The sequence below is a fragment of the Malus sylvestris genome, chromosome 12 (genome assembly GCF_916048215.2).
Source record: "Malus sylvestris chromosome 12, drMalSylv7.2, whole genome shotgun sequence".
In the NCBI taxonomy this organism is placed as follows: Eukaryota; Viridiplantae; Streptophyta; class Magnoliopsida; order Rosales; family Rosaceae; genus Malus; species Malus sylvestris.
Genome location: NC_062271.1, coordinates 29,833,653 through 29,854,064, shown reverse-complemented (window position 1 = coordinate 29,854,064; position 20,412 = coordinate 29,833,653). Strand labels below are relative to the sequence as shown.

The following is a 20,412-nucleotide window of genomic DNA, read 5'->3' as shown; positions in this document are numbered from 1 at the left end:
CGTACTTACAAGTTTTCTTATGCCTCGCAATTGCTTTTGATTGTCATAAAGCGTTTTTAGCTGTTCCATGAGCAATTTCAGGCCTTGATCCATTTGAAATTTGCTTTTGTAAGCCGTACAATGCTATTGGAATGCTTTTAGAACAAGCGTTTTTTATCACTTCCAGAAGTAGTTTCAGGCCTTGAAATAACGATCAACGAATGAGAACGAAAGAAACACACATGATCAAACTCATAAGCACTTTATGCATCCAAGATTTCCAGTCAATGAAGTTTGGACAGAATTTTAAACACAAAACATTGTCAGCTAAACAAGACATGTTTTTTCTTATTCAAAAGAGTTCTAAATTTCTCTCAGGCTTATAGAAACTTCATACATTTAACTGAAACTCCATGTCTTTCGCTTGGTGCTCAAGTTCATCCTTGCAGACCGATAATACCTGTACAAAAGTAGACACACCGGAACATAAGTAGAAGCATGTTGACGGACACGAATGAATATAACTACGCAACACAGATATCTCCACAATAACAATATAAAAACTACGCAACCTAGGTAGATGTCTATAGACAAACATCAAAACAGGGGCCGTGTATATAAACCACAAATTGGTTTAAGTTTCCATCCTCATCTGGAATGGTCATCTATTGTAATTTTAGGGAAGACATTCCGTTTTCTATCGATGTTGAAAGCGCCTTGCTATGTTCATCCAACAAGAATGGTCCAAAATTATATGACATTTAATTCTATAGCAAAAACATTGGGTTTGATGAGATTAAGCAAATTAGCTTACCACAAGCTACCCTGCCACCAGCATTTCCAGTGGATTTGCTAAGCTCATGTCCACCTGTGTACAGAAAAACACAAGTATTGGATTACATCGGATATCGGATTCCAAGCAAATTCACTGTGAGTAGAGAAATAATATAGCCGTAAGTTTGTTCATGCTTAAAACCTAAATGGTAACTAAAATTTATAAGGAAATAGAAAATAACTCTGAGGAACAACAAACTGACAGTCACCCGCTAGTCTGTAGCTCATTTGAAAGGATGAGGAGCACAAGATAGAGCAATGATGAAAACCAAAACACCGATCACCAAATGATTTGCACCTATGTAGAAGCTATTGTATACCAATTGGAATCAGAAGCAGGCTAAAACTACCCGTAAGTACAAGAGTGCTCACTGCAGAGTCACAGATAGACGTGGAGTGGGGTGACCCACTGAAAGATGATAAGGCGCGCCCATCACACTGACTAGCTAATAAGTACTATAAGATGGAACCACTTAAGAGAGAGAGGAGTGAGAGAACAATTAAGATTACCCTTGCCCAGGTCATCTGGGTCGCCATGGACAACAACTGCCCTACCAATGACAGAGTGTGGTCCGGTTAGAGGTATCTGCAAACAATAATGTAACCTTTATAAAAAATGAAACGAAACTCAAGAGCTGTCTGAATACGTAAGTTTTAATAATAGCATAAACAAATAATAATTGGGGAGGTCAATCACAAACCTGCTTGTCAATAAGAGTGAAGGTTGCAGTTCCTGAAGCAAGGAGATAAGAAACACATTAAGCTGTCATTAGCCCGTAAGTATCAAGGCGTGAAAACATAAAAGAGTGTTCCAGGCAATTACAAAACAGTTAGAAAGAGCAAAAGAAGAAAAGGTTATCTACCATCATCCCCAACAGTGACATTTCCAAGGTCGCCAGCATGACGATCCTCATCTTCAGGGGCACCATGCTCTTTTCCATTAGGATTGAAGTGTGGCCCTGCAAATTGATATTGGTCATTAGATACAACACAAAGACAATTTACGGATACAGAGTGGAGATTAACTCCTTCAGAACATAAAGGAGAGACAATCACCGGTCAATGGTCCTTACCAGTTGACAAGCAACCGTTTGTTGTGTCTCCGAAAGCATGGACGTGGAAACCATGAAGTCCAGGCTTGAGGCCAGAGATACATCCAGTCACAGTAGTTGGACCTGCAATGAAATAAAACAATAATCAATTCAACCGATTGTTTCCCCTTCTTCGGAAAACACAGATATGATAGCAAAAAAACCATCCCGAATAATCAATTAAAATTTAACCTACCATCTCCCTCCTGGACGAAGTTGATGGTTCCTTTAACACCCTCACTGGAGCCGAGAACAGCAACACCCTTCACCATGATTTCAACGTGATCTGAACAAAGTAACTATTAGATAATGAACTACGCAGGGCCTGAACAAAAGAACCGGAAAACAACTCAAGTGAGTAAAGAAATTAAACTTAAAACTACCATGTTCAATTTCCATGTATTTTCATCAAGTTCCATATATTTTCATCAAGTTCCTCTGCAGGCCAGAATAATTTTAAATTTTTATCATAAAAAGACATAAACATACCAAATTATTTTTATCAAAATGGAGCAACCACTGAGAACTGATGTGATCTATGATTAAAGTAAAAAACTAATTAAAAAAAAACTAAATTAAAGTAAATAATCAAGAATTTAAGCTGAGTCACACTAATCCAATTCACAATTAAAACTATAAAAATACACAAAATAAAAATAAAAAAATTAAAACAGCTGCAAAGTTATGAAGGATAATAAAGGCAGATCTTCAAGATCATCATTAAATTCAAGCTGTAATTACAACAATAACCATTTCAGATAAAAGAATCAAAACCCATATCACAAAATCTTATCTTTTGATTAAGAATTAAAAAAAGCTGAGAAATTTAAGCTGCCAGATATCAAAGATTCAAGCTTTTACCTCAGGACACCCCTTTGAGAGCACAGAGAGAGAGAGAGAGAGAGAGAGAGAGAGAGAGAGAGAGCGGAGAATACAACGGCGCTTGATAGATTGAACAATCTGAACCAGATGCCTTGTGCAAATGTGGGAGCTTTGACCTTCCCGTTATAAAACAAGTGGTGTGCGACTAACAGCAGACAGTCTCACTCTCTCACACATACACAGTGACGCATGCCGAGCCATTCTGTCACCACCTACCCGGCTTTGGGGTAAGACGGGGATTTCACAGTGCCGTACTGGGCTGGGCTTAGCCGGAGGAGCTTCTCCAGTGCACATGCTTATATACACATGCTATGTGCACATTTTTCTATTAGCCGTTTGATCAAATCTTAAATGGTAGACATTAAAGTTTTAACTTAGGTCATAATTAGGTCTTTCTAACCCAGTAGCAAAGGCAGAGATTCATTCCGGATCTCATTATCGGGAGCACAAGGACCAGTCAATCCAGACTATTCAAATTGAATATGACGGTTCTCATCAACTTATTTCGCTGACCCATCTTATATAGACCAAGCACTTCGGTTTCTTTTTCACACAAACCAAGAGCTCGTGTTTCTTAATTCTTAATCTCCATACACTAGAGATTGGAATTATGAGGGATTTAAAATAAAATTGAATGATGTGGCATGTCTAACTCATTTGCCACCTAAGGTGATAGAAATGTAGTATAGAATTATGATAAGAATAACATTACTTGCAAGCATTGTTTAAATTCAATAATATTTTCATTAGTCTAATTTAAATTGTAGATATAGAATTCAAACTTGAGTGCATAGTTCTAACCAACTTCACCTTAATTATATAATTTTATTTGTACGTGCTTGTGACTATTTTAGCGACATCATTGTGTGCCAATTTTTTATGAGAATTTTCTCAAATAAGCGAGTAAACTTTAAACTTATAACACTGTTTCTAGTTTCAAACTTTCAGTTCAAAAAAAAAGACAAAAAAGGATCCTGAGTCAACAAGACTCCTCGCTTTATGAGGGTCGGAAAATGAACTTCTACACAGCCTTATCCTTACTTCGCAAATAAACTGTTAACGACTTTGACTTATAATACCAAATGCTTCAATCTGTCCATCAATTGGTAGCTTCAAATGTACAGTAAGAAATCTTGTACCCAAATATTTGATTGAATATCTGATGATTGAGTATACTTTGGTGTTTCTTGAGATGTAGAGACCTCTTTACATTCAGCTGTAGCATAACTGGTTAGCATTGATCTTAAGCTTGCTCAACAAGTTTTCATCGATCAGAAGTCGGACAGACTTTGCGTTCTATGCATCGAATCATGCTCGAGCCATTTCCGAGATTCTCTCCATAACTGGGTTTCGATTCCCAGCTTCTTCAGCTCCAGAAGACCGCGCTCAACTGTCAAAACCGGAAGAACCCGCCATATCAGATTTGAGCAGATATCATCTATCATGTGTCGCACTAAATCAAGAGCTAGTTGTATGTTGACGGACACGAAGAAAGAGATGAGTTTAGCTAGAATGTTAACTATTAGAGTAAGAGAGAGAGAGATGAGTACTATCAACTGCATCGTGCGAGGTGGCGGGTGACTTGGAGTTGTGGTTGATCCAGAATTGCAAACGCTCATCTGCTATATCTGGTTCCACGCCATGGTTTGTAGCTCTTCTCCAGAAATATGCAAGCCAAGCCTGCAACAGCATCGATCGTCTCAAAGTGTCATATATAACTGTTTTTTTATTCGAGCGATATTCTATTCTAACCTAAGATTACAAGATTGGGGATTCGAACTTAGGTGTAATCACTGTAGCGGGAAGCTCACTACTCTAGTCAACTGCGCTAGGCCTGAATTTTGCGTAGCATCGTAAGTGTTTACATGTTGGAAACATAAGAAGAATGCAGAAGGCGAAAAACAATACCTGCTTGAAAAGCACATCTTCAGACTCCTCTTTGCTGAGTTCTGAAAACAATCAAAACACAAGTATCAAATTGTGGCAACTTTGGTCGACGTGAAAAGAGACCATAGCTTGGAGATGTGCGAAGGGTGTTCAGATGAACTTGTAATTGCAAGGGACGCGTTGCTCAAGAAGATGCTGAAGAGGTTTAGAGTGGTGACCGGTGATCATGACGATGGTGTTAAGGAGAAAAAGGAGGATCATGAGGAGGGTCGAGAAAGAAAAAGAAGACGCGTAGTGCACGAAAATGATGTTTGCAGTGTTTGTATGAAAGTGACCGGGTAGTGTATATTTTATATGATGAAATCTTACCAAATGCTTCAAACTGTCCATCAATTGGTAGCTTCAAATCTACATGTAGAAAAGAACTTGTCAGGCAACTATCATGATATTTCTCTCGATTTGATTCTAATGAATTGCTCAACTGTGAATAAAAAATCCCTTCACCTATAAGACCCGTTTTCTTCGAACTAGGGCGTCGATGTTTAGCCATTGCAAGTGCCACTGCTTCCTCTACCTTCGAGATATGACACGAAAAACTGGTCATTGCAAGCAATGAATACTTCAAAAAAAATGGCAATACAGATCAACAGATCAATCAAAAGCTTTTGTTGTTTCATAAACTGACTTGCTAATCATGAAAGAAACAGGTAATATTTTTAAGATCATGAGGATTGGGGAAAACCTTCAACGAAGCAAGTTCGCGCAGACCCTTCTCCACCAAGAGCATGCTCTCAATGTTTCTCTCGCCCAAGAGTTCATTCAAATCTCGTGGACTATCTTCTCTTTCATCTAGATCATTGTTGTCTTGACAGACCAAAATTAAACATGAGTGAAGCGGATCGCTAGAGGTTCAGTTTTAAAGATACTGAGAAATTAGGTCTGTGTTTCTAACAGAGAAGGCAAAGATAAATGTACAAGACAACCAATAAAGATGGAAGCACTCAAACTAACCCATCCCCTCTTTCGCTTTTTGTCCGGCTTCTAATATAGCTTGAACAGGAAGAGGAGCAAGCGATGACCAGAATTCGGATCTTGATGCCGCTATCTCAGCATGAATACCTGCCAAAATACCCTATGGTCATTCAGTAATCACTCCTAAACCGTTTATTTGCATCATTCGGACATCTTAGAGACCTTCAGTTGAACAGTATAAATTCTTCAACAGAAGGCTTTTTCTGTATTTTGATGACTAGGCATTAGAGGATTTGCATTTCCATGTTCCGGAAACCTTTCGATGGATAGGAAGTTTTATTTTGGGGATTAAAATTACTTGCTTACCATGCTCAACGCATAAACTCCGGTACCGAGCTAGCCAAGATCTCTTCAAGACCACCTCTTCCTAAGATAAAAAAACTGAAAATCATGTAAAAAGGGTAAGAAAAAAACAAGAACTGACCAATAAGAGCTAAAAATATGAGCACAAACCATCTCTTCGCGACTCAGTATCATTCTTTGAGTCATAATCCAAAGTGATCTGAGTTCGTACTCTGCTTCGTCATTTCTACCACCATGAGCGCTACCACCATGAGTCTGTTCAGCCTCTCTCAAAGCAGCCTGTGATGAATTGTGTTCAAACTCATTGGGTAAAAATTTGTTCAATAAACTCAAATCAAATCATGATGACATGCGTTATGACATGCACACACATGAAAGACAAGGCAAAGTGTGTATGTTTGAAACACAGCACACACCTCCCTATGCTGCAGTGCTGCCTCCTTTCTGAAAATAAAACACATCGACGTAAAAGTTAGCATTCTCAAAGTAATAATCAATCTGGATTGGTATGCAGGTACACGCATGAAATCTTTGAAGCTTGCCTGCTTAGAAGACGGGCTTCCAACGTCACACCTTCGCCAAGATTAGCAACCTAAAGATCACACACAAACAATGAAATAATACCGGATTGGCCAGCACATCATCATACATGCTCATGCTGAAAATCAACTGTATTTACACCATGAAACAAACCAAAAAATTACGAACCAATAAATGTGATACTTAATAAGTACATTGCACTTGATTTCTGCCTTGATAAATTTAAAACATTACCTGTTGCTCGAGCTGTCGAGCTCTTGCTTCTGTTTCGTCACACCTCTCTTCTGCAACTCGAAGCTGGGGAAGCACATATCAGAATGGAGTGGCAGAAAGAAATATACGATAACCATAGCACATTATAAATGTTACATTAACACCATTAGAATGTTTAGTTCATTGCATCACCTTTTCGAGTAAATTTTCATTTTCTTCCTGGAGCATATCAAGCTGCAATGAAATTCACCTCATTAGTTGATTTTCCACTAGATAACTTTTCTTTTCAACTATCCTAGTCTTCGCCCGGCAAACTTAAAATTTAGAGTCTATTAACTTGAAAATTGTTTCAAACAAGAATCAACCGGAGAGAAGAAAATATACCTCATCTTCTAAAGCAGAAGAACGCTGCGCCCGATTTTCTCTCATGTTAAAAGTCCCTAAATCCAAAGACATCCTGACAGTCGACCAGAGCAAGAAACGATTAGATATAACACGTGTCGAAGGGAATTGAAAGAAACTGCTTTAAAGAACTAAAGAGAAATGATTTCAGCACTCCCTTTCTCTCGACCTGCACTCGTCTCCTTTCTTCTAGCCATTGCATTTATAAACAAAAGGAGAGTTAACTAACAGAAACAACGAAAGGAGTGCAGAATGAAAAATGAGAGTGCGGAAATCATCTCCCTAATTTATATCAAATCACCACAGATATCAAGACATGAAAGTATTGATGATGACTCAGAAAGTAGTAAATCTTTAAGTGCTTGATACCTTTTATCTCTCCGAGTATCAGCTGAAGCGTCTGATCCACCGGCAGTAGAGGGTGGCCGTAGTGGTATAGGTGCTGGCTCTCTCCGATTATCAGCTGGAGGATCAGCAGAAGAGGGTGGCCTAAGTGATATAGGTACACTAGCTGGCATGATGTGGACTGGCTTGGTTCCTAACTGCGGACGGGCAACAGCTAAAGAGCGTGCAGAGGTAGGTTGTTCGACAGCACTGGTAGCCTGAGATGACCGGGCAGAGTTCAGGCCTGAAATAGAACGAGCAGAGGTAGGTTGTTCGACAACATTTGTTGGCTGAGATGATCGAGCAGAGTTCATGCCCGATATAGTACGAGCAGAGGTAGGTTGTTCGTTGGAATTCGAAGGCTGGGATGGTCTAGTAGCGATTGAAGAGCGAAGAGAATGTGGTTGTTCGACAACAGGGTTAATGGGTTTTGTGTTGATGGATTGGTATGTTCGGCTTGCTGGTGTTGAATGAGCTGATGACGGTTGTTCTGCGTACTGATATGGTCGACTAGATGGTGTTAAATGGGTAGAAGATGGTAGTTCCATGGAGTTAAGAGACGGTGATGATCGTCCCCGTGTAGATGTAGAATGTTCTTGAGCGGCACGAACTGACTAATACCAGAATAACATTTAGGCTTCAATTCAAAGTAAGCACATATTATGTTCATAAAGATATAATCTCACATTCAAATACGAATCACTAAAACGCTATGTTGTCAGACTGTGAATCGGAACCATTGAATCCACTATGTAACATCGACATTAACCATAATCCAATTACCATTGGAGAGCGTGGGCGCATTGATCTTCCGCCGACAAGTCCAAGGCTGCCTGTGCGGCTTGACAAGCCAGGATCATAAGAAAGATCGTCGTCATCCTCATCATCGTCGTCAGCTGGTTTGTGAGCCATCACATGTGCAAGCCTTTGCGCTGCGGCTTTCGTGTGCTGCACTTTCCTGGCACCCACCATTCCAACCGACCCCGACCTCCCATGGTGGTTCATTGGCGACATCATTGGCGAAGTTGGTGCCCCCGGGGTGCCGCCACTACTATTGCTCTTCTGCCTGACATACACCGGCCTCATCCGATCCATAGCTTAACTGCCTCCACTGCCATTGAAATTTGATGAACGCCAAGAGAAATTACCAATGCAATTAATTACATGCATAAAAATCAACAAAAAAAAAAGAAAAAAAAAAGAAGATGAAATCTTGAGCAGAAGGAAACCTGTCTGTGAATCTTTGAAGGCAAATGCAGCTCCAAATGCCTCAAATTTCGTGATTTAACGGAGTGCTATTACTTGCAACGCAAGAAACTAAACTCTGATGGCTTCGGTTTTTCGACGAAACTCAACAATGTCACATTATCCAACAGAATCAAAATCTTGAAGCTTTTACGAATTCTGGAGCGGGAAGCTGAAAGGATACGATCCGAAGATTGAGGCGCCGAGGGAGAAGAGTTAATGGAGCTTCTGGCGTTGATTGGGACACGTTTGGTTTGAACCAGTTGGTGCTAAAAATTGAAATAACTTTATTTTAAATATTACTAGATTTTGATTAAAAACAAAACAAAATAAATATCAATATGATTTTGGTGTTTTCATTATAAAAGATTTTGTTCGATGTATTCCATCTGATGACTTAAATATAAAAGAATGTGTGAGAAGTTAAAAAAAGTGTGTGTAAATTATCTTTTATATTGAATTTCGTTATACTTTGATGACAAATGGGTGAGGGAAGAGAAAAATACAGTTAAAAAAAATTGTGTGAAATTATCTTAACGGCTATGATTTTTTCTTTTATAAATTTTTGCTGAATATAAGTAGAGGACCAAATCAAATTTTCATGCTTTTCTGGATGACAAAGAGGGTCATATAGTAAATATTCGGTCTAATTAGTTTTTCAATTGGAGATAGTTTATTTTATCTTATTATTTAAAACAAATCTCAATATTTGGACGTTTCCTAGTTTATGCAAACGATATTAGGGGATGCACGAGTTAATACACTTAACTAAATTTGTAAGTTGTTTTTAATCGAACGCGTATTACATGAACAAATAATCTTGACTAACTAAGTATAAAATAAAATAATAATAAAAAAATAAAATAAAAAAAGGAAAGAAAAGCCCAAAGCCTACCCGCCAGCCAAACACTTCCCCAACCTTTCTAGTCATCGCTTCTTTACCCAACTTTGGTGTACTCTGCTATTTTCCAATCATCCCTGAAGCCTCAAAACCTAGGGTTAGGGTTTTCGATTTCAGTCCCCAAATCGCCACTCAAATTTGGACTAATCTTTTCCCCCAATTTAAAAATGCAAGCTCCCCAAGAAGCTTCCTCCCAATCCGGACTCCCAATTCCACTCACCCAGGCCCCAAATTCAACCATAGACGACGGCGTTTCGGGCTCCGAATTCTACAGCTGGCTCGGCGAATGTCATGGGTTCTTCCACAATGTGGCTCTGATGGTGCCCTCGCTTCTCTTCGTCCTGTATTTGGCGTTTCAATCGAGAAAAAGCTTCTCGAAGCTCTCCCATGGCCGCTCTTATATCATGATTGCCTACTACGGGTGCCTCTGGCTTGTTAGCTTGCTCAATCTTGCTTGGTGCTGTTTTCAGGTTCGTGTTTCATTTTTCCCTTTTTGAAGTTTTCGGCTTTGTCTTTGTTCCTCGTTTAAAACTTGAATCTTTTAGCTGAATAGTAGCATGGTTATGGGTAAAGTTTAAGGCTTTCGGTTATTAGTTTTGGTGGAATCTTGTTAATTAGTAGTATGATTGTTATTTGGGGCTCATCTCTGACTGTTTCGGTAGGAAGCACTTCTGCAAGTAGTGCTTTTATTATAAACAAGTCGAATTTCTTATAAAAGTCCCAAGTGCAGGCGCTTCTACAAAAGCATTTTAAGTTTTTCTGTCAAATGTAGTTACAAGTGCTTTTGGTTGTGAGAAAACACTTTTGCCCTTCTAGTTGTAGAAGCAGTCCCAGAAAGGCCCTTGGTTTGCTAGCTGTATTTGATGTGGTGGATGATGGTTGTTCCCATTTCGAGACATTTATTGATGGTTTTGCTAAGATGTGGTTGAATTGTCACTGCTTTGGTTCAGGCATGGGAGTGCAGTCCTGGAAAAGAAGTAACGTGGAATATATTATCTTTGTTCACAACCTCCGGGATGCTATTTTTGGAAGTAAGCTTGCTGGCATTTTTGCTTCAGGGGAATTATGCAAGTGGACTGGAAGCTTTGACACGGACTTTTTTTATCTCAGGGATCCTTGTTGTTTTGGATATACTTCTCAAGGTATCGCTCGTTCTTTTTCGTGAAATGGATTTTCACCCTTATGACCTATGTATGCTTGTTAGTTACTTCAAGAATATACTAATGGAAACATATATGTTGTTGGAAGTGCACATTGGTGCATTATTGTGGTGCATAACGGACTTACAATTATACTCTGTTTTCTTCCAGGCAATATATCTATTTGGACTTGGCATTCCATTGTTCATTGACAATAATGACCGTGCACATCGAACAAAGTGGGCCTTGTGGGTTGTCCACAGGCTAGTGATTACTGCAATTTACGGCTTCATATTGTTCATGTACCATTCCAAGTGGAGAGAGAGGTTACCAGGTAAGTTCACTGTTCATCAGCTGTTTAATCATCAGCTGTTTAATAAAATCTGATGTCTTCATCGATTTCATAGATATTTAACAAACTCTGATGTCTCTTTTCTTGTTCTGTAGCAAGACCTGCATTCTACAAGTATACCGCTATCATGTTTACGTTAAACGTACTAGTACTGTTTGCTTGCTTGCTTACTGGAAATGGGGCTGGATTTGGATTCTGGTATGCGTGTAAATTGGTCTTTGGTCTGAAGTTTCTATGTTGCCAATAGTTTAATTTCTAAAGAGCTTCTATAATTAATTTTCAAATTTTTATTTACAGGCTATATAGTGCTACTATTGTCTGTTATCACGCCTTTTATCTTCCACTTCTGTACGTAACATTTCTGGCAGACTTCTTCCAGGTATTTGTAACTACGCATTTCTTATAGCATTATTGTTATATTTCTTTCCCTATTGGTAATCGACGTTTGGATGAAAACAGGAGGAAGATTTAAATTTGGAGAATGTGTACTATTCAGAAATGAAAGATGCCGGTTTCTTTGACGCGGATTGGGAGTGATGCACTAACCTCCATATCGAATATGGTTTTGGTTGTCCGGGAACTCTAGAACTTAATCGCTAGATGATCCGGTTATCACACGCTGTACATAGAAGTCGATATCTTACTGGATTAGCAAAATATGTCAATGGATTGTGTCGTTTTTAAGTTTTTGTATGATGTTAAATTGTATCTTGTGTTGCTTTTGGCAGTCACAGAATAATGGAAGATGTATTTCAGAGATTCTTAGCGCTTTTGCAACTGAGTTAAAATTTGATATGATCAATTTGTTCTAGTGCTGTTTTGCTCATCGTCTAAAGGTCTTCGCCTAAGCCGATCAAAGACAGAATATATGGAGTGCAAGTTCAGTGCAAACGGAGGTCAAAATGAGTTAGGGGTGAGGATCGGAGATTAGGAAATACCAAAGAGCGATCGTTTTCGCTACCTAGGATCTATCTTGCAAAAGAACGGAGAATTTGATGGAGATCTCACCCATAGAATACAAGCTGGATAGATGAAGTGGAAGAGTGCATCCGGCGTGTTGTGTGACCGTCGTAGACCACTGAAGCTCAAGGGAAAATTTTATAGGACGGCAATAAGGCCGACGATGCTGTATGGCACATAATGTTGGGCGGTGAAACATTAACAAGTAGGTGTAGTGGAGATGAGAATGCTTCGTTGGATGTGTGGGCACACGAGAAAGGATAAGATTAGGAATGAGGATATATGAGGTAAAGTAGGAGTTGCCGAAATTGAAGGAAAGAGGAGATAAAATCGGTTACGGTGGTTTGGACATGTGCAAAGAATGCCTACTGATGCTCCGGTTCGAAGATGTGACTACGGGACAGAGGTTCAGGGCCGAAGGGGTAGAGGAAGACCTAGGAAAACTTCGGAAGAGACCCTAAGAAAAGACTTAGAGTATTTGGATCTAACGGAGGACATGACACAAAACTGAGCGCAATGGTGTTCTAGGATTCATATAGCCGACCCCACTTAGTGGGAAAATGCTTTGTTGTTGTTGTTGTTGTTGTTGCTGTTTTGCTCATCGTGCACCGGTTAAAATAAAATGAACCTTAACTTATTTGTTAGTGACATGATTAGTGGAAATTAGTGCCTTTAAATTAATTAAAAGCTCTTGAAGTGCGTTTGAAGGAAGCATTTGCCATGTACCACAGTTAAAGACGTGTTCCATTTCGCTTATGAGATATTTTGGATTCGAATTTTGTATACTTCATCTTCGATTAAAATAAAAAATTTATTATATTAAATGTTTTATAAGAGGAAATTAGAGCAATGGTCTCTTAATTTTAATTGAATTCGAGCAATGGTCCCTCCACTAAAAATCTCTAATCATTGATCCTTTAACTCATCAAAATGTGCAATTATGGTCTTTTTCATCAACTTCTATCAAAATGAGTCAAGTGCCATGTGCGTGAGGTTGAACCAACGAGCAAATATGGAAAATCAAATGTGGTAATAGGGGCAATGGTCCCACAAATTTAATTCAATTAGAGCAATGTTCCCCTAAACTTTAACCAATTAAAGTAATGATCACTCAACTTTAACCTAATTGTAGTAATTGTCCGTCCACCATGACTCATTTTGACGGAAGTTCTGACGAAGTTGACGAAAAGAACCACAGCTACACGTTTTGATAAGTTAAAGACCAACGCTCTAATTGGATTAAATTAAAAGACCATCATTTTCTTTTTTTTTACAAATAGGGGTAAAAATAAAATAAAAATGGGGACAAAAGTGACCTCATATATTCTTTGTATTCGCAAATTTTTCCCAAGATCGTTTTGTCTTATCTGAAAAATATTCCCGTTGGGACACAAAACTTGATTCACTTAAACCAGTGCACCTGTAAAAAAAAACCGCGGGTAAAACCCAACTGCAAAAGGATCTGACCTCTCTTCACAACTCCGACCACCAACTATGGCGGCACCTCAACCGTCCGCACGACCCCTGCTTGTATATTTCCGAAATATCTCCGCCTCCACCACCGCCTTTCCAACCCACACACGTCATCGCTTCTCTCCGCTACCAAATTATGAGAATTTCAGCAATCGGATCCAGACGGAGATTGCCCTGAGACTGAGAGCTCCTCTCTCCTCCATTTTTGTGTTCTCCGAGCTTCTCTTGAACCCCAAATTCTCAAAGGTATGGACTTTTTATTTTTAGTTTTTGTTTGCATTTGGGTTGTTTTTGTTCTGCCGCAATTTTGGTTCTTGATGAATTTTTGTCAATTTTATTTGCTGATTTGATTTGATTTTAATTTATATTACCCAAAATTTAAGTTGCTATCCCCGAAGCCGCCCGAAGCAAGAAATTTTAAACGCGTCAAATGGTTAAGTTGGCAATGGAAAGTCATGTAAAATTATGGAGTGGATGCATTTGAATTACAGTGGCGACAGAGTTAACGGCCGGTGCTGTAGTTTTGATATTATTTATTGGTTCCCAATTGTTTAATCGCCATCAAAGAATAGAATTTTACGGTTTAACTTTTCTGTATTCCACAATTCTAAATAAAAGGTACATACAATCCTTATTACAAAAGAAAACAAAATAAAGGACACAATATCCTTCCAAAAACATGATTCTAATTATTACAAAATATTTTCATTCCTTTTTTTTCCTAAATATTGACTTATTCCAATACTCCCCCTCAAGTTGGAGCATAGATATTACTTATGCCCAACTTAACAAGCGAGTCATCCAACCTCCTACTACACACGGCATGGGTAAGAATATCTACAAGTTGTTCCTTTGAGTTCATAAACGGTATTGACACAATCTTCTTCTCCAGCTTTTCTTTGATAAAATGCTTAGCAACCTCAACATGCTTAGTCCTATCATGTTGTACTGGATTCTCAGCAATTTCTCTAGCGGACTTAATATCACAATACAACTTCATTGCCTCCTTATGTTTAAAACCGAGACTCCAAAGCAATTTTCGTTGTCACGCCCCGATCCCGGCATACGTTCAGGATCGACACGTGATGTCACAAAATACTCGTATATCTATCATACCTCGCCTCCTGAATATATACAAAGTATCCTTCAAGATCCAGATGCACAATAATTTTTCATATACTTTACGGCTGCATCTAACCTCTTCGTTAGACTGCCTATGTACCCTCAATAGGGATTAAGCCATTCGTAGTTCACCTTATCACAAAATCAGACGTTTATCTACTAAGTTCAAGCAGAAAAGCATAGCATTCCTCAATCATTTATTATAACCTGACAACATGTAATTCCTGGACTCAGGCTACATAACGAATCCCCATGAAAACATGATTTCTCTCCCACCAACATATAAATCATTATGTCTCATCATGATATCGCAATTCACAACACACATCATATTTAAGAGCCGATGAAACACAAAACCATTCTCTAGCTGCATTAATTAATTAATTTGATCAAAGTAATAACAATCATTCCCATATCTTCTAAATTCATACCTTATGAAATCATAATCGAATTATAGAAAATCCTGAAGGAGTCATGTAGACGTCCAACATCTTTTCTAACTCAATTCACAAGACTTTCGAAGCCATTGACACAAATATATATATAAATAAGGCTAGAGTGACACAGTTAGGCCAAGCCTACTTCTCCAATTAATGGGATTTTAGGCCACTCCATGAAATTCAACAACCTCGGGGTCCGGACCACTCAACGGAACCAAACCAAATATGATTGCCTACAAAATGTACCAAGTACAACCAATCATCATCACGTCTAGAATGCGTATGGTCCCCCATTGTGAATATACCAAGCAGAACCATAGGCATAATATCATCGTGCAAGCAGTGATCACCCATCACAGATATACCAAGCATGATCACCCCTGAATACATATGGTCCCCCATCGCGGATATACCAAGAAGGACCACATCCATGTACCACTACTACGTGGTGCAATCTCATCATCACACATTAAACATAATTATACGCATAGATGTTATCGATTCCACATATCAACCAGCACACAACACAAGGAATTCTCTTAATTACTATTTCTACTAAAAATCTAATGAAGTACCTAACTCATCTCCATCTCAAGCTAGGTAGTAATGCCAAGTTCAAATAGGTATTCAGTTGGCAATCATATCCAAATAATTATCAAACAATAATTAAATATCATAATTGTCATAACATTCATCATAATTATCAATCACATTATTAAAAAGATTATTAAACACACACACACACACACACATATATATATATATATAGATCACAAACATCATAAGTGTACAAGCCAAATCCTATTTAATAAGCATAGGTCTATGGCTAAATATATAAAATCACATTTCAATATAAATCACATTTATAAAACCAAGTCGTAATCACAATTGATATTAATATAAGAATTTAAGGTAATCACCATAGCCCATATATTCAAGTTACTCTCTAACCAATGTAGGCCCACTAGGCCTCATTGCGTCTCCCGTAGTACTAATTTTAGTATTTAGAACGTTTCGAGACATGTTGACCAAAAGTCAACTCTCGATCAAAGGTAGGGTTCACAATTCTACATAACTCGATCTGTAAGATCCGCACGTTAGATTTCGGATCTATAACTTTCTAAAATGCACATTATTCCTCTAATAAAACAACATACTAAAATTTCATCACGATCCGACGGTCAGATCTCCGCCACTTACAAATTCAAGTGGCGACCAAAGTTTGATTTTACAAACTTAGAAATTCAATACGGAAGGATCTGTACGTCGGATTCCCGATCTATCAGTTACTATGGTCCTCAAATATTACGTACTATTACGTATTAAAGTTTGTTAACAATCAAACGGTCGAATCATCGATTCATATTTTGATCAAGTAATGTATCATAGTGAAATTGGGTTCAAACGATCAATCCACGTCATACGAATATCAAATACAAAGTCAGGACATCTAATTGAACTTAGAAAGTCATCATCGGCCCACTGGCCATCCCGACTCGCCGAAAAATTCAACTATTTTAAAAAATTACGAAATTTTACAGGCAAGTAGATCTCAGTGAGGGGAACAATTTTCATACCTGTGACTAAGGCCAATTGTTCCGGGAAATACCTCGATTTTACACAAACCCGCCGGAACCCTAGAAAAGGGTGTGCTTCGATTCGGATTCCATATGAGCTCCGATGCCTCCACCAATGCTTGGGCTTTGTTCCTGGGGTTGAGAGGAGTCCTTTGTTGGTGGTCATCAACGGTGAAGCTTGCCGGAGCCACTGGAAAAAGGATAAAACCGTCTGGACACCAGTGGGTTTGTGGCTTCGAACTGAAAAAAAAAGGGAAATAAATTGAGAAATATAACACTACAGAGATGTAGGGCTCGTCAAGGGTTTTCCATGGACACCAAGATCACCCAAAACGGAGTTCGTATGAAGGAGATATGAGCGGTTCAATTTTGAAGGTTCGCTGGTCAAAATGATCCATTTCGGATCTCCCTCATTTCCCCCTCCTTTCCTCTTTTTCTTATTGGCTGTCCCCCTCCTCTTTTCTCTCCCGCACTCTCTCCTTTCTCCCCTCTCCCTTGCTGCCACTTGGCAGCTTCTAAACTTTTAATTATTTATTTTCCAACAACTAAAACGTCTCTAACTTCTTCGTTATAGATCCGTTTCACGAACGATTTGCGCTTACGCGTTCGTGAGATCGAGCTCTATCCAAAGATATAAATTGCGACCTCGAACGGTCTATAAATTTTAAATAATTAATTTCCAAACTCTAAACTTCGCAACTAGTTTAATTAAAGTATAACTTCAAATAACTTAATATAAATTCTCGAAAAATAATATAAAATCTCAAGAATACAAACACGTGCATTATAACAGTGAAATTCGGGAATGGGATTTCACATTCGTAGCCAAAGAATCTCACACACACCATGTGCCATACCTCTATACTCGGCTTCGGCAGAAGATCGTGAGACCACATTCTGCTTCTTGCACTGCCACGTAACCAAATTACCTCCAACAAATATAAAATACCCATATGTAGACCTTTTATCACTCACATCAACTGCCCAATCAACATCAGTAAATTCCTCAATCTTCATATGTCCATGATATTCATACAAAACTCCTTTACCCGGGGCAGACTTCAAATATGCCAAGATTCGCATTACCGCTGCCATATGATCCACACTAGGTGAGTGCATAAATTGACTTACCACACTTATGGCATAGGCAATATCCGGACGAGTGTGAGACAAATAAATCAGCCTCCCCACTAGTCTTTAATATCTACCTTTGTCAACCAGTTCCTCATTTGGATAAATCCCAAATAATGTTTCTCGACGATGGGAGTGTCCATAGGTTTACAAAATTACATCCTAGCATGCCTGTTTCTTTTAATAAATCCATAACATATTTACGTTGAGACAAGAAAATACCTCTAGATGACTGAGTGATTTCCACACCAAGAAAATATTTCAAATCTCCCAAATTCTTCATCTCGAACTCGGCTGCAAGGTTTTGTTCTAACTTCATCATCTCTTCAGAATCATCACCCGTTATTATCATGTCATCCACATAAATAATTAAGGTCGTCACTTTACCACTTATCCGCTTCACAAATAATGTATGATCCGAGTGATTTTGATAATATCCTATCCTCCTCATAACTTAAGTGAATCTACCAAACCATGCACGAGCTGATTGCTTAAGTTCATAAAGTGACTTTCGCAACCTACATACTCCGGTTTTCCCTTCGACATTGTACCCCGGAGGAAAATCCATATATACCTCTTCTTCCAAGTGCCCATGAAGAAAAGTATTTTTCACATCAAACTGTTTCAGTGGCCAATTCAAATTTGCAGCTAAAGAAATCAGAACTCGTATTGTATTCATCTTCGCTACTGAAGAAAAAGTTTCCTGATAATCAACACCATAAGTTTGAGTATAACCCTTTGCTACTAACCTTGCTTTATACCTGTCTACTGATCCGTCTGCCTTGTACTTGATCGTAAAGACCCATCTACACCCAATCGGTTTCTTGCCTTTAGGTAGCTCTATTACCTCCTATGTATCATTCTTGTGTAGTGCCATCATTTCTTCATCCATTATAGCAGCCCATTTAGGATCTTTCAAGGCCTCCTCAACTCGGGTTGGTGCTTGGATTGCTTCCACATTATTTACCTAGACTTGACGTTCTGGTGCAAGGTTCTTGCATAACACATAATTTCCTATTGGATACTTTACTTTTCCTTCAGGAGAAAACCTGTCAGGATGAACACCATGATTTTGCCTTGGCGGCAACTTATACGTACTTACATCATTATTTGGATTAGTTACATGAGCATTTATAGTACTTACCTTTGGGATATTCAGAGTAGACACATTGGGTGGCACTATCGAGCTAGAGAGAAAAGGTGATGTGGGTTCTGCAGGCGGCACTTCTTCCCCTGAAGTACTTGGTTCTGCAGTAAGCTGCTAGACTGTTATAGCTTCCTTAGCAGTTTCTTACCGAGAGACTGGTGTATAATTTTCATCCTTATCGTCAACACATGCTCCCCCTGAACTACATATCACATTCTCTGGTACCTCTAACCACCCAAGATCAACTTGATCACCACTAGTGTTCTCCCCTAGTGATCTGAATGTGATGGGATCGAAGAATAAAAATACTTTGATTCAGAAAAAGTAACATCCATAGTCACATACATATGTCAAGTTTCAGGATGATAACACTTATACCTTTTCTGTTGGGAGGAAAACCCAACAAAAACACACCAAATGGCACATAGATCCAATTTGCTACGATGAATCTTGTGAATATGAACATATGCTACACATCTAAACACACGAGGAGTAAGGGTATTAGTGGATACTACAGGAACATGTTCTGTCAATACTTGAAGAGGTGTACGGAATTCTACAACTCGAGATGGCATACGGTTAATCACATACACGGCATAGGTAATGGCTTCACGCCAAAAACATTTAGGCACTAACGCACCAATAAGCAAGGCATGAGCAGTTTCCAAGATACGATGATTCTTTCTCTCAGCAACCTCATTCTGTTGCGGAGTATGCAGATAGGTAGTTTGATGAATAATTCCACAATCTTGTAGAAACTGGGATAACTCAGAATTTATGTACTTTCCACCATTGTCATAACACAAAACTTTAATATTAGTGGAATACTGAATTTTAACCATCTGTTGAAATAGACAAAACACATCACAAACCTCACTTTTATTTTTCAACATATACAACCACGTCATACGAGTGCAATCATCCACGAAAGTAACAAACCACCTAATTCTCGAAGTAGTACTAACAGGGGAAGGCCCCCACACATCAGTGTACTAGTGCAAATGGAAAAGATCTTCTATTCATACTTGGAGGGAATGAAGCACGATGACTGTTGAGCAAAAATTGTACATAATATGTAAACAAATAATTCCCTCGACACAATTTCACCCTTGTTCATTTTTTCGAAGAGGGTTTTATTAATTCCAGTTCGACCCATTCTAGGCTACGCGCCTATTAATTACAACATTTCTTTTGGGAAAGGAATACCCTTTGATTCTAATATGAACAAATCGTAACTTGGGGATTTGGGTGTTTATTTGATTGTGCGACTGCGTCTAGGTAGAGCCCTAGATTGCCTATATACCCTCGTTGAGGGATCAAGTCACTCGTAGTTCTTTATATAATGGTTGGGGTTTGATGCCTTGTGCAGTTTCAGCTC

At 38.7% G+C, this 20,412-nt stretch overlaps 3 protein-coding genes across 9 annotated transcripts; 1 reads left to right on the top strand and 2 right to left on the bottom strand.

Annotated features, from left to right (window-relative positions):
- Positions 1–222: 222 nt before the first annotated feature.
- On the bottom strand, positions 223–2,947 carry LOC126594454 (superoxide dismutase [Cu-Zn] 1-like). 4 transcript variants are annotated; one of them, XM_050260782.1, is made up of 9 exons: positions 2,766–2,933; positions 2,394–2,440; positions 2,101–2,190; positions 1,887–1,988; positions 1,677–1,772; positions 1,515–1,546; positions 1,324–1,399; positions 794–847; positions 223–439 (listed from the first exon to the last, which is right to left on the bottom strand). In XM_050260782.1, the coding sequence occupies exons 3-9, from the start codon at positions 2,174–2,176 to the stop codon at positions 417–419; spliced, it is 459 nt and encodes a 152-aa protein (XP_050116739.1). In that variant the 5' UTR covers positions 2,177–2,190; positions 2,394–2,440; positions 2,766–2,933; the 3' UTR covers positions 223–416. The 4 variants fall into 4 exon arrangements, with proteins under 4 accessions (XP_050116739.1, XP_050116737.1, XP_050116738.1 ...); XM_050260780.1 differs by lacking the exon at positions 2,394–2,440 and having other exon boundaries at positions 2,766–2,947; XM_050260781.1 differs by lacking the exon at positions 2,394–2,440 and having other exon boundaries at positions 2,101–2,229; positions 2,766–2,939.
- A 909-nt stretch (positions 2,948–3,856) lies between these two features.
- On the bottom strand, positions 3,857–9,052 carry LOC126592614 (coiled-coil domain-containing protein SCD2-like). 4 transcript variants are annotated; one of them, XM_050258365.1, is made up of 17 exons: positions 8,777–9,052; positions 8,331–8,658; positions 7,533–8,161; positions 7,146–7,218; positions 6,954–6,995; positions 6,783–6,845; positions 6,551–6,600; positions 6,380–6,452; positions 6,159–6,287; positions 6,012–6,072; positions 5,685–5,792; positions 5,416–5,537; positions 5,178–5,247; positions 5,043–5,081; positions 4,695–4,735; positions 4,337–4,466; positions 3,857–4,176 (listed from the first exon to the last, which is right to left on the bottom strand). In XM_050258365.1, the coding sequence occupies exons 2-17, from the start codon at positions 8,640–8,642 to the stop codon at positions 4,058–4,060; spliced, it is 2,061 nt and encodes a 686-aa protein (XP_050114322.1). In that variant the 5' UTR covers positions 8,643–8,658; positions 8,777–9,052; the 3' UTR covers positions 3,857–4,057. The 4 variants fall into 4 exon arrangements, 3 of the variants coding, with proteins under 3 accessions (XP_050114322.1, XP_050114323.1, XP_050114325.1); XM_050258366.1 differs by having other exon boundaries at positions 6,425–6,452; XR_007612721.1 differs by lacking the exon at positions 3,857–4,176 and having other exon boundaries at positions 4,434–4,466; positions 5,178–5,243.
- Positions 9,053–9,678: 626 nt separating this feature from the next.
- On the top strand, positions 9,679–11,995 carry LOC126594172 (protein CANDIDATE G-PROTEIN COUPLED RECEPTOR 2-like). The gene is made up of 6 exons (XM_050260387.1): positions 9,679–10,163; positions 10,644–10,835; positions 11,004–11,166; positions 11,280–11,382; positions 11,482–11,563; positions 11,644–11,995. Exons 1-6 carry the CDS (start codon positions 9,861–9,863, stop codon positions 11,719–11,721), a joined length of 921 nt encoding a protein of 306 aa, XP_050116344.1. The 5' UTR covers positions 9,679–9,860; the 3' UTR covers positions 11,722–11,995.
- Positions 11,996–20,412: the final 8,417 nt, after the last annotated feature.

What these genes read in the sequence shown, in the direction of transcription:
- LOC126594454 (XM_050260779.1), bottom strand. An exon ending in AAACGGTTGCTTGTCAACTG is followed by an intron (nt 1,773 to 1,886) that starts GTAAGGACCATT and finishes ATCAATTTGCAG; the next exon opens with GGCCACACTTCAATCCTAAT. An exon ending in TCACTCTTATTGACAAGCAG is followed by an intron (nt 1,400 to 1,514) that starts GTTTGTGATTGA and finishes TATTGTTTGCAG; the next exon opens with ATACCTCTAACCGGACCACA.
- LOC126592614 (XM_050258365.1), bottom strand. Translation starts at nt 8,642, where the DNA reads ATGGATCGGATGAGGCCGGTGTATGTCAGGCAGAAGAGCAATAGTAGT. An exon ending in TGCGCCCACGCTCTCCAATG is followed by an intron (nt 8,162 to 8,330) that starts GTAATTGGATTA and finishes TTCTGGTATTAG; the next exon opens with TCAGTTCGTGCCGCTCAAGA. An exon ending in CTCGCACGATGCAGTTGATA is followed by an intron (nt 4,177 to 4,336) that starts GTACTCATCTCT and finishes CGGTTTTGACAG; the next exon opens with TTGAGCGCGGTCTTCTGGAG.
- LOC126594172 (XM_050260387.1), top strand. Translation starts at nt 9,861, where the DNA reads ATGCAAGCTCCCCAAGAAGCTTCCTCCCAATCCGGACTCCCAATTCCA. An exon ending in TTGCTTGGTGCTGTTTTCAG is followed by an intron (nt 10,164 to 10,643) that starts GTTCGTGTTTCA and finishes GCTTTGGTTCAG; the next exon opens with GCATGGGAGTGCAGTCCTGG. An exon ending in TTCTGGCAGACTTCTTCCAG is followed by an intron (nt 11,564 to 11,643) that starts GTATTTGTAACT and finishes GGATGAAAACAG; the next exon opens with GAGGAAGATTTAAATTTGGA.